The following is a 13193-nucleotide window of genomic DNA, read 5'->3' as shown; positions in this document are numbered from 1 at the left end:
TATTTTCGGAGATGGCACATTTAAGTAAATTGGAAGAAATGTCTAGTCTTTCAAGCTTGGGTAGTTGCCACACTTTTTCACTTATAGTTCCATCTAACTGATTATTTTAAAGATATAGATCTTGTAGGGATGAAAAATTTCGGATATCATCTGACACCGACCCTGTGAATTGGCTAGATGTGGCATCTAAATGTTGTAAAGTAACTGATGTGCATCCAGACAAGTTACTCAGAAAATCAGGTAACTTGACAGGCATTAAGTTACTATAGAAATACAAAGATGTCAAACCACACAGATTTCCAAGATATTTGGGAATCCCATCTAACATGTTCCTAGAGAGATCAAGCTCTACAAGTGCATTGCTAGTTAAAGGGAACAACCAGTGATACATGGATGAGTTGAGATTGTTTTCTTGGAGATAAAGGGAAACAATAGATGAAGAAAAAGAAGAGTTGACATATGAATATGGGTACACGACAAGGGAGAGGTCACATCCATTTAAATATAAAGCTGATAGTTTTTTAAGACTTAAAATCACATTTACCCAGTGGTCTACTTTGCCAAGAGAAGTACCTGACATGAAAAGTTTATCCAAGTGAGACAGATGAGACAACCAATCTAGGTTTTCAACAGTGCAACTACTTAGAAAATCAAGTGAAAGCTCTTGCAAGTTTGTGAGGTTTCCAAGTTCTGAAGGAATGGTTCCACTAAAATGATTCCAACCAAGGTTAAGATACCTTAATTGGGTCATGGAGCCAATGAACATGGGAATCGTTCCATTAAATTCATTTGAACCAAGGTTAAGATATCTTAATTGGGTCATGGAACCAATGAACATGGGAATCGTTCCATTAAACCTATTCCCACCAAGGTCAAGATACCTTAATTGGGTCATGGAACCAATGAACATGGGAATCGTTCCATTAAACCTATTCCCACCAAGGTCAAGATACCTTAGTTGAGTCATGGAACCAATGAACATGGGAATCTTTCCATTAAACCTATTCCCACTAAGGTCAAGATACCTTAATTGGGTCATGGAACCAATGAACATGGGAATGGTTCCATTAAAATCATTCCAACCAAGGTCAAGATACCTTAATTGGGTCATGGAACTAATGAACATGGGAATCATTCCATTAAACGAATTGTCATAAAGATCAAGATAATTCAAGTAGCTTAAGTTAAGCAATGAAGGACTAATCTTGCCTGCAAGAAATCCATCGCGCAAGTCAAGACTTGTGACACGGGATTGGTTGTTGCACATGACTCCGCTCCAGTAACAACAATCATTGGATGCTACTTTTTCTTCTTCTCCAGGTGTCCATGTATCGAGAAGGCCTTGAGGGTCGTAATAAATGTTTGATTTGAAATGAAGAAGAGCTTGTCTCTCCTTTTTGGTACACTTACCAGTACGATGGCCAGGGGAAGTCGGAGGTGGTGTTAGAGACCAGTCAAGGGCAATTGTAGTGGTAAATGATTCCAACACAAAGAGTGTAAGAATAAAGAAGAAAATAGGAAGGGTAAAATGTTTATGGTAAATCTTATTTGCCATTTTTGTTGCATCAAATCTTAAATGTTTGATATGTCACCAAATATGCCCAGCTTATATACACTCCCAAGTTCGAAATAGCGTGGAAAATTTGTGTTGATTTTCTTTCTACTTTCGTTTCAACATATGCGTGGAAAATTTGTGCGCATTGTCGAAAGACTCAAGTCTTCACACATAAAAGTCGGGTCATGTCAAAAGACTCGCAAGTCTTCACACATTTATTTCAGACCCAAATGATACGTTCCACTCAATTTCTTTCCACTAACAAGTGCAAATTCTGTGTATGAAATACAGAGTTAAATTCGATTATATTCTATAACGTTCGACAAAAATAACCATTTTCCCCTTAAAAACTAATTAACGGATAGAGAAATTGGTCTTAAATTAACCGTCAAAGGCTCGTAAGTCTTTACGTATTTATTTTAGTAAATTACACGAAATGTCATGTTATTGTTTGAGTCACTTCTTTAAAAAAAATACAGGAAAGCCGCATTGTTTAACAGGAGTGGGATCAAATACAAACACTTAAATTTGTAAGAACTGTAAGAACCAACACAAAATTGACAAGTGTCCATCAATAAAAAAATAGTTTAGGGGTAATTTAGACCTTTTGACCATATATATTTATAACTAATTAAAAATAATTACAAAAAATATAATCAGCACAACACTATATAATTAGCATAACATCCTTAATTGTTCTTCATTATCAGCACATCGTGCTCAATCGTTCTCCATTATCAACATAAACGAAATTAGCACAACATCCTCAATCGTTCTCCATTATCAGCACACCAGATGTGCTGATTATATCTACTTTTGGTGTTTGTTTGTATTATTTTGTAATTAACACATAATCAGCACGTTATCAGCACAATCATAAAACATCTTTTGTTAACTTTTTTTAAAAATCACTTTTATAAATACAAAAAAAGTATAGCAATATGGTACTCATATTAAAGATAAAAAAATACTTGATTTTATGATATATATATTTTTTTAAAATAATGAAGCATATAAAAGTTATTTTAGTTTAAAAAACCTTGGTGAAATTTGTATTTAATGGAAAATGGTCAAATGACTAGCAATTTTACAAAATTACCCCTAATTTGTTAGTAGTAATTTTTAATTATAAGAGTTTTATTTATAATTAATATCAACCCTTGATTTAAATTATTAATGGTTCAAATCTGTTCTTACGGTTCTTATAATTAGCATTGTTTGTACAGGATCTCAATGCTTTGGTCATTACATGTTTCAAAATCAAGACACAAAAATGTTTTGAATATATAGAAATTAAGGATCTTGATGTTGGTTATACAGAATAATAATGCTATACGGAATCAAAAAGAATTACAAAATTATCAGGAAAAAGAATAGCTTTTTATATCACAATAACTATGCTTACCGCTGCAACTCTATCTGTAGCCACCATAAGGTTGCTGACCATAACCGCCACCTCTACCCATCATCGGATTATAATTTCCAGGCGGCATAAATCCGGTGGCAGGTGGCGCTTGCATCTGAAACCCTTGGCCATTGTTCATTCCCATACCCATATTTTGTGGCATATTGTTCATTCCCATACCCATACCCATATTCTGAGGCATACTGTTCATTCCCATGCCCATATTTTGCGGCATATGGTTCATTCCCATGGGCTGGTTTAGACCTCGGTAACCACCTCCAAACCCTGGCCCTGCACCCATTCCCATTCCCATTGCTGAACCCGCCATGGGGTTGGATGCGGGTCTTAGAGCACTTGCACCAGCACGTCCAATTCCAGAACCCGAGCCCATGGCTTTACCCATGGTTACATTTGAAGTTGCCGGGGTTTTGCTAGGTTTTTCCATTCTCTTTTCTTTACGGTTTATCGCCTCAAAATCGATTCCAATGTCAGATAGCGGGTTTGTTTTAGCTGCACATCCGAAAATAGTGTCATAACTCAAATAATATATATACACACACACACATGCACACATATTCAGGGTGCAGATCATGAGAGAACTAAGCTTCTTACTTGAGAACTTGAGAGAACCACTATCAAACAAGCAATTTTTTTTATTTTTTTTTTCAACTTTTTTTATATTTAAAGGTTCTTATTAAAATGGATTTTAAAAAATATATGTATATATGTATGTGGTTCGCGAGCTACATATAGGTCGATCTACATATATATTTTTATTTTTATAATTTCCGTAACAGTTGGTAACATAAAAAAAAATCAAAATTGCTTGGTTGATGGTGGTTATCTCGGTTCCCAAGTAACTTTACCTTACTCGCATGATCCCTTCCTCTCTCTCTCTATATATATATATATATATATATATATATATAGGGGAAGGTTCAAATGAAAACCACTAGTTATTGTGAAAACTAGAAAACTAACTAAAACCCACTAAAAAGGAGGGGGGGAAGACTTTTAATGAAGGAGGGGTAAAATTGGAACAAAAAATATATAACTTTTCAAACATTTCCCATTTCTCCATACGTTATCATTTTAAAACAAAAATGGTACCATAAGATCACAAATTTTCTTATCTTTCATTCAAGTATATTCGAGCATATTTTTTATGACATAAAAAAAGATTTATGGTGTCGTCTTGTTTTCAATACTATTATTATAGTAGTGCACATGTGCAATATAACATGTACTACAATGTGCATTACATGCTTAAAATTAGCTTTTTGATTCTAGTTTAGCTTTTAGGGTTAGTTTTTTTTGGAGGTTTAGGATTAGGATTAGGTTTTTGGGTGTGGGGGAGAGGGAGGTTTAGGTTTTTGGGGGGTGGGGGGTTAGGTTTTTTTCGGGTTTATGTTTAGGGTTTAGTTTTAGGTTTTTTTTTTTTGGGGGGGGGGGGGTTAGGTTTTTGGGGGGTGTCGGTGGGGGGTGGGTTAAGTGGTTTAGGCTTTCCGTATTAGTGCACATGTGCAGTACAACCAATTTTTTTTTTTTTTTTGAAATTTTTTTCCATATATAAAAAGTAGCGATTTTTCTAAAAAAAATTGTAAAAAAAAAAAAAAAAAATTTGTATGTTTTTAGGTTTTTTTAGGTTTTTTTAGGCTTTTTTAGTTAGTTTTCGAGTTTTCACAATAAAAGTGGTTTTCATTTGAACCCCTATATATATATATATATATATATATATATATATATATATGTATGTGTGTGCGCGTGCTATAAAAAAAGTTTATTATCTGTATAAGAAAATAACTTACATCCATCGATGTTCAAATTAACGAGCCCACGGTTCAACGTATCAGTCCAAACAGTGGATTTGGTCTCGAATTTTTCTTTTGCAGGTTGTTGAGGAACTATAGCAAGTGCACTTGTTGATGCAGTGACAGATGGTGGTTGGGTGGCCTTGGAGGTATTTGACTGTAACTGTGGTTGTTGATAGAAACTTGAAACCGAGGCAGCTGGCGGTGTTGGGGCTGATGTAGGTTGACCCTGAGGCGGGATACCGCCGTAAAGGTTATTATTAGGTTGACTGGATTGACCATTGGAATTGGGAAACCCTAACTGTGAGATGGTACCCGACTGAGAAGAAATACCACCAAGAGATGCATTTTGAGTAGACGGGAAACCAGACGACACATATTGACCACCCTGAGTCGACGGGAAACCAGGTGGTAACACAGATTGACTGCCTTGAGGTGGAAAACTAGACAGCAGCTCAGATTGACTGCCCTGAGCCGCCAGGAGACTAGTCGGCAGCATAGATTGACTGCCATGAGCCACCGGGAGACTGGGCGGCAACATGGATTGGCTGCCCTGAGTCGCCGGGAGACTGGGCGGCAGCATAGATTGACTACCCTGAGCCGCCGGGAGGCTGGGTGGTAGCATGGGTTGAATGCCCTGAGCCGCCGGAAGACTGGGCGGCAACATGGAGAGACTACCCTGAGACGCCGAGAGGCTGGGCGGAAACATGGATTGACTTACCTGAGCTGCCGGGAGACTGGGCGGCAATAAAGATTGAGTGCCCTGAGCCGCCGGGAGACTGGGCGACAACATAGACTGACTGCCCTGAGCCGTCGATAGACCGGGCGCCACCATAGATTGACTGCCCGGAGCCGCTGGGAGACTGGGCGGCATCATAGATTGACTGCCCTGAGTCGGGATACCAGATGGCAACACAGATTGGCCGCTCTGAGCTGGAAAAGCAGACGACAACTCAAATTGGCCACCCTGTGACGACGGGTGACCTGAGGGCAGCATAGATTGAGATTGAATGCCCTGAGCTGGAAAATCATGTGGCAACTCAGATTGGCCACCATGAGCCGAAAACGTCGACGGTGGAATAGACTGGTAGCCACCTTGAACTGGAAAAGCTGACTGTGGCTTTTGTTGACCAAATTGACCTGGATAACTAGTCTGGGACGTAGGTTGGTCAAATGGGGTCTGGTTAGGTTGATCAAATGGGGTCTGGTTTGGTTGACCAAATGGGGTCTGGTTTGGTTGACCAAATGGGGTCTGGTTAGGTTTATCAAAGGGGGTCTGGTTTGGTTGACCAAACGGGGTTTGGTTTGATTGACCGAAGGGGGCATCGTTAGGTTGACCAAACGTGGTCTGGTTAGGTTGACCAAACGGGGTCTGGTTAGGTTGACCAAACGGGGTCTGGCTTGGTTGATCAAACGGGGTCTGGTTTGGTTGATCAAACGGGGTCTGGTTTGATTGACCAAACGGGGTCTGGGCGGGTTGACCAGTTTGAGAAGGAAAACCATTCTGCGTGGGTGGTCCAGTTGGGGGAAGTATACCTGCTAGAATGTCAACGGTTTGGTCAAACCCGTCACCAAATCCCATGTCATTCACCGTCGTTTGAGCAACTGTCTGAGGTGGTTCAGTAAACGGTGATTTCGACTGTTGAGCCGAGAATACATCAGTCGCAGCGACAGTGAATGGCGATGTTGACTGTTGAGCCGAGAATCCATCATTAGAAGGGACCGCTCTAAAAGGACCATCACCAAATGGATCATCAAACTGCTGCATAAAAAGTACAAGTATCAAACCATGCGCGTGTGAGTGTGCACACGTGTGCGCGTGTGAGTCATCAAAGACGCACCTGAGTTGTCGGTGATGCAGCCACAAAGGTCCGACTAGGATTAGAGCTAGTAGGAGCAGGCGGTTCAGATGGCACAAGGGCCAATACATCTGAAGAGAAAGAGTCTGATAGAGAACCAAATAAGTCCACCTCAGCATTGCTTGACGCTGACGGGGCAGCTACAGCTATATCCACAACAAACTTTTATTAAGTATATATTCAACAAGTATAATAATTAACTAGCAATAAATTGTCAGGTACAATTGTACAGATAAACAAAGAGCGGTTTACCTGGGGGTGGACCACGAGGGTCAAAAAAGTCAAACCCGTCTGGTTCCTTGTCGGAGATCACTGAAGGTGTGGCGGCTGCCGGAGGCGGTGGCGTGGCAGTGACCGGAGGTTCAGAGTTGCTAGCAAGAACAGCGCCTAGAGTATTAGCGGCGGGAGGCGGAGGTGGTGCCTCACCCTCGGTTACAGCGTTTTCATAACTAGGGGGCGCCCCGAGATTTTGTCCAGATAATTTTGGTTCAAGCCGGCTGCCGGCCCCATCAGGAGAAGCATCTTCAACTCTAGCATTGCTATCTCTGCAAACAAAAATATTTATTTTTTTTTAATTTAACAAATAAACTAATGTGTAAAATACAATTACAAATACTATATCGTTACTTCAAATGGATTTACCCGTTTAACCATTTATCTTAACCCATCTGACCCATTAGAGATAAAGCATAAACCAAACTGACATGTATATGTAAACGGGTCAAAAGTGCCACATATACACAATCATTCAAAAACGGACAATTGAGCGAGAACAAACGAGGGTTAAATACCTAGAAGAATGATGACCATCATCTCTATCAGAGCTTTGACTTTTTGCACCATAATCACCATCGATACTTTGACTTTTTCTGCGATATTCATCATCGCCATAACTATAGCGGTCTTCACCATCACGTCCATATGAATCCCTACCGTAACCGTTACGATCTTCATCTCTACTTCCATATTGCCCGTCATATCGATCATCTCCAGAACCTCCGGATGTCTGACGGAACCTACTTTGAAATATTATAAATGTCAATCCAGTAGAAATATTAGTGTCAAATTGTAAAAACTATATTATTTAAATAATAATCTAAATTTTTTTGAATAAAACTATTTAGGAGGTTTTATACTTTTATACAGCAAAAACACATTGAGCAACTTTCGACCTGTTTCCTATAGAACTATTTTTACAGTTACCTGTGAGAGATAAAAACCTAACCCGAATTGACATGCTTAAGAGTAAGAGTAAAATGCCATTTTCGTCCTTGAGGTTTGGCCAGTTTTGCGACTTTCGTCCAAAGGTTTGTTTTTTCGCATTTGGATCCAAAAGGTTTCAAATCTTGCCATTTTCATCCGGCTCGTTAACTTCATTCATTTTTCTCCGTTAAGTCATGGGTATTTTTGTCTTTTTGTTAACTTAAAGGCAATTCGGTCTTTTGAATACTTGTACATTATGCTAAATGTTTGTACATAAAGTGAAAAAGACATAAATACCCCTGACTTAACAAACTAAAATGGATGGAGTTAACGAGCCGGATGAAAATGGCAAGATTTTAAATCTTTTTGGATCCGGATGCGAAAAACCAACCTTTGGACGAAAGTCGCAAAACTGGCCAAAACTCAGGGACGAAAATGGCATATTACATTTATGTCAAAATTTCCACCTTATGCATCAAAACAATGTTAATAATCGTTAGAAAAACTCACTTGTCCCTGCTGGCAGCAGCTTTCTCTCTTGCTTCTTGTATTTTTTCTTTATCGTTGACAAGAGCAACAAGACTTTGCGATTTCTTCCTTACGTTGCTCCCTTGATCCCTCCCAGTAGAATCGATATATTGAAAAGATGCCAAATTCTATCAAAATTAAAATATAAATTAATTATAACCTTCAAATATGAAAACTTAGATACAAAAGTTTCAATGAAAAAAAAAACGGACCGATATTTGGTATCCATGTTCTCTAATATCTTCGATTACACGTTCTGACCCATTTGCTACCAAATATTCAAGAACGGTCAAAGCCTGGTGCAGAAGTCAAAGTCTGTTGATTAGAACTGGTAGCCCAGTTGGCCACCGACACCCACCTCTTCCCAGAGGTACCAGGTTCGAGTCTTGGGAGTGACATATGTCGCCCAGGGTAAGAACTTGGCATGGGGAAGTCACCGCGGAGCTAGCTTGGTCGGGTAGCGGCTCCCGGAGTGAGATCACTCCGGCGGTTGGGAGGACCGTGCACTATCCCCCCCCCCCCCCAACATTATATTCAACATTGGGTATGAAAAACTACCCAAAAGCTTAAATCTTGAGAATATGCAAGTGCGAAACAGTTAATTTGAAAAGAACCAAAATCTTGAAATTATACATCTCTGAAAGCATTAATTTGGATATAAACCAAAATCTTGGAAATCTTGCGACTTTCGTCCAAATGTTTGTTTTTTCCGCATTTGGATTCAAAAAGTTTGAAATCTTGCCACTTTCGTCAGAGGGGTATTACCGTCTTTTTAGACCGTTTTTTATTAACCTAAAAACAATATAAGAAATAAAAATCCACCTCTAATGACTTTATTTCTTATAGTGTTTTTAGTTTAACAAAAAAAAATGTCTAAAAAGACGGTAATACCCTTGACTTAAACGGTGAAAAACGGACGGAGTTAACCAGTCAAGTGAAAATGGTACGATTTCAAACCTTTTGGATCCAAATGTGAAGAAAAAAACATTCGGACATTAGTCGCAAAACTGGTTAAACCTAAGGGACGAAATACATTTTACTCTAAAATATTTACCAAACAATTACGATTGTACGAAAACCTACCAAAAAGAATTAATCTTGAAAATATGCTAGAATAAAAGAACGCAAAGACGCCAAAAAGAATCATTTTCTTGAAGAAAAAATGACTCCATGGGTAAGTTTTGGCTCACTCTCTTTTCCATGACAAAACTACCCTTGACAAAAAACCGTGAGATATTTTAAGTATTTACAGAAAAAGGGTATAAATGTAAAAACCTTGTACACGTGGCGCCAGTTCTTCCCAGTATCGCTGAGACGCTTCCAAACAACTGACATGATTATTTGGTATTCATGGCTAAACATCAAGATTCAAGACGTAAAATTAATATATTTTGGCATTAAAAAATCATATAGTTATTCATTTAAAAAAAAAAAAAAAAATTAACTAGTTAGTGTTGCATACTAGTTTCTTGATGCCTGTGCAATATCGGCAAGATGTGTTCCGTGTGGACCCCATGACTCATTGCTTGTAGCATCTAGAACCTTCTGTTCTATTGAAGGAACTTTAAGAACCTTCTTATTAACTCCTCTTTTACTGCATAAAAAAATAAAAACATTAGCACGCATGACATATGAGCTAGTACCGTAGTTATGGCAGTAAACGAACCGAACAAACACGAACAAGACCATGTTCGTGTTTGTTCGCTAAGGAAACTAACATGTTCGCCAACTGTTCGCAAACGCATACCGAACATAAGTTTATGTTCGTGTTCGTTCGTTAAGGAAATTCAGCTGTTCATGAACGGTTCGTGAACACTGGTCTCGAACACAAACGAATGCAAGCAAATAAAAACGAACGCAAACGAACATTTAAATTGAAATAAAAAAAACATTGTTATCCTAAAACATTGGGTATAAAGTAGTTAAATACAATCATCAAATGATAAATCAAAGCACAAGAAGGCTACTACACCACCAAACGATGAATCAAGTTTAACTAACTTAGACATAATTATCCCCAAAAATGTCTTAGAATGTCCAAATTTTAGCTAACTTACAAAAAAAAAAAAATACGGTTTCAAGTTTTCAAAATGTTTAGATAAAACTATAAAAGGTTTATTATTTATTATTTTTTTTAATATAATCAAACGAACATGAACAAATGTAAACGAACGAACGTAACTGAACGTTCACGAACGCAGTCGAACGAACGAGACATGTGTTCATGTTCGTTCGCTAAGCTAACCGAACGAAATTTTTTGTTCATGTTCGTTCGTTAAGCTAATCGAACGAACATAAACGAACTTCCCGCCGAACGGTTCACAAACTGTTCGCAGAACGTTCGGTTCGTTTACAGCCCTAACCGTAGTAATGCTTTACATGAAAAATAATAATATTGTTACTTACATGTCCCTGAATGCCTTCTTCATTTTCACTTAGTGTCCACACACTGAGGCACACCGTCCAACGTTATTCAGGTTCAGCTGGAAACGGAATATGAGTAATGATTTAAATAAACACGGGTATATATAGCAGCTGAGTTATCACTTTCAAAACGCATTGCCAAACACGCCTAATAGATTAAATTCTGCATCACCAGAACTCGAATCCGCAAACGGATTCCAAATACTTTATTAACAGTTTCATAATTTCAATACCAAAACTGAATCCAAATGCAAAAAATAAAAACAGCCATTAAATGCAACAATTACATAACTTAAAACATGTAGTAAATCCACAACTCAAGATCAACAAGATTGAATCTTTTAACAAAGGGATCAAAACCCTAATTCATCACATTACCCTCTTAGACTCTCAGCTAACAGAACAAATCATATGAACAAATTTGAATAAGAAATTCACAAAACATAACAAGATTTTAATCATCCAAGAAAACTGAAACTAACCCATATCAAAAAATTGAATCTTTTCAAAAAAAAAAAAAAAAAAAAAAAAAAAAAAAAAAAAAACTGAATCTTTAAATAACAACAATTACATAACTTAAAGCATTTAGTTAATAGGCAGCTATAGATCAACAAAACTGAATCTTTAAACAATAGAAAAAATCAAAACCCTAATTCAACAAATTACCCTCTTAGATTCTGAGCTAACAGAACAAAACATATGAACAAATTTGAATAAAAATTTACAAAACATATCAAGATTTTAATCATCCAAGAAAACTGTTAACCCAGATCAAAAAATTGAATCTTTTCCAGAAATACAAAAAAAAAAAAAAAAAAAAAAAAAAAAAAAAAAAAAACCTGAATCTTTAAATAACAACAATTACATAACTTAAAGCATTTAGTTAATAGACAACTATAGATCAACAAAACTGAATCTTTAAACAATAGAAAAAATCAAAACCCTAATTCAAAAAATTACCCTCTTAGATTCTGAGCTGACAGAACAAAACATATGAACAAATTTGAATAAAAATTTACAAAACATATCAAGATTTAATCATCCAAGAAAACTGTTAACCCAGATCAAAAAATTGAATCTTTTCCAGAAATACAAAAAAAAAAAAAAAAAAAAAAAACTGAATCTTTAAATAACAACGATTACATAACTTAAAGCATTTAGTTAATAGACAACTATAGATCAACAAAACTGAATCTTTAAACAATAGAAAAATCAAAACCCTAATTCAAAAAATTACCCTCTTAGATTCTGAGCTGACAGAACAAAACATATGAACAAATTTGAATAAAAATTTACAAAACATATCAAGATTTAATCATCCAAGAAAACTGGAACTAACCCAGATCAGAAAATTGAATCTTTTCACCAAAAAAAAAAAAAAAAAAAAAAAAAAAAAAAAAAAAAAACTGAATCTTTAAATAACAACAATTACATAACTTAAAGCATTTAGTTAATAGACAACTATAGATCAACAAAACTGAATCTTTAAACAATAGAAAAATCAAAACCCTAATTCAAAAAATTACCCTCTTAGATTCTGAGCTAACAGAACAAAACATATGAACAAATTTGAATAAAAATTTACAAAACATATCAAGATTTAATCATCCAAGAAAATTGGAACTAACCCAGATCAGAAACAGATCTTTTTCAAGAAAAGAAATCAAACCTGATTAAACTGAATGAAGCCAGATCTGATAAACTTGAATCTTGGTGTAGTAAAGGTTGAATCTTGAAATGAGAAATATATAATCTTGAATTGTAAAAAGAATAGGCAAGATTTGTTCTTTTTTGTGTGAAATTTGAATGAAAAAGAGAGGGTTTGGTAATTGTGTTTTTGTTTGTCTGTCAACAACAATTTGGGGAAGGTTGTGTGAGTTTAAAGATGAGAGCAGACAGCGCACAATTGCTCGGAGAATTTCTGGATACGTGTATTTATCTTTTTTTTTTTTTTTTAATATTTTACCAAAATAATTATTATTTTTTTATTTATTCAATTTTCACCAATTGACCAATAACACTCCTAATTTTCAGTGTGTACAATATGACTCCCAACTTTCAACTTATTTTTCGATATCACTCTCAAACTAACTCAGATTGCTTGCTGACATCATATGCCACGTCAGCTGTCATTTCATCAAAAAGCCAAGTCAGATGTCACGTCAACAAAAAAAATCATGGCACGTTAACTCCCACATCATCAAAAAATGACGCGTCAGATGCCATGTCATCACACAAGTGTCACATCAGCAAAAAAAAAAAAAAAAACTAACTGGGTTAGGGTTTAGTTAGTTTGGGAGTGATATCGGATAATAAGTTGAAAGTTGGGAATGGTGTTGTATAAATCGAAGTTGGAAGTGCTATCAGGCAATTGGTAAAAGTTAGGGTTATTTAAATCTAATATCCCT

At 36.5% G+C, this 13193-nt stretch overlaps 2 protein-coding genes across 7 annotated transcripts; both read right to left on the bottom strand.

The window, feature by feature from the left end:
- Window positions 1–106: 106 nt before the first annotated feature.
- LOC110900804 (probable LRR receptor-like serine/threonine-protein kinase At3g47570) lies at window positions 107–1555 on the bottom strand. The gene has a single exon (XM_022147669.1). It carries the CDS (start codon window positions 1553–1555, stop codon window positions 107–109), a length of 1449 nt encoding a protein of 482 aa, XP_022003361.1.
- Window positions 1556–2807: 1252 nt separating this feature from the next.
- On the bottom strand, window positions 2808–12699 carry LOC110927222 (clathrin interactor EPSIN 2). 6 transcript variants are annotated; one of them, XM_022170872.2, is made up of 11 exons: window positions 12455–12699; window positions 10768–10844; window positions 9824–9955; window positions 9637–9715; window positions 8574–8657; window positions 8344–8489; window positions 7422–7649; window positions 6883–7175; window positions 6613–6770; window positions 4769–6533; window positions 2808–3470 (listed from the first exon to the last, which is right to left on the bottom strand). In XM_022170872.2, the coding sequence occupies exons 2-11, from the start codon at window positions 10788–10790 to the stop codon at window positions 2971–2973; spliced, it is 3408 nt and encodes a 1135-aa protein (XP_022026564.1). In that variant the 5' UTR covers window positions 10791–10844; window positions 12455–12699; the 3' UTR covers window positions 2808–2970. The 6 variants fall into 6 exon arrangements, with proteins under 6 accessions (XP_022026564.1, XP_022026560.1, XP_022026561.1 ...); XM_022170868.1 differs by having other exon boundaries at window positions 6613–6776; window positions 12455–12698; XM_022170869.1 differs by having other exon boundaries at window positions 4769–6530; window positions 6613–6776; window positions 12455–12698.
- Window positions 12700–13193: the final 494 nt, after the last annotated feature.

The sequence above is a fragment of the Helianthus annuus genome, chromosome 2 (assembly GCF_002127325.2).
Source record: "Helianthus annuus cultivar XRQ/B chromosome 2, HanXRQr2.0-SUNRISE, whole genome shotgun sequence".
Taxonomy (NCBI): domain Eukaryota; kingdom Viridiplantae; phylum Streptophyta; class Magnoliopsida; order Asterales; family Asteraceae; genus Helianthus; species Helianthus annuus.
This window is presented reverse-complemented; position numbering and strand designations above follow the sequence as displayed.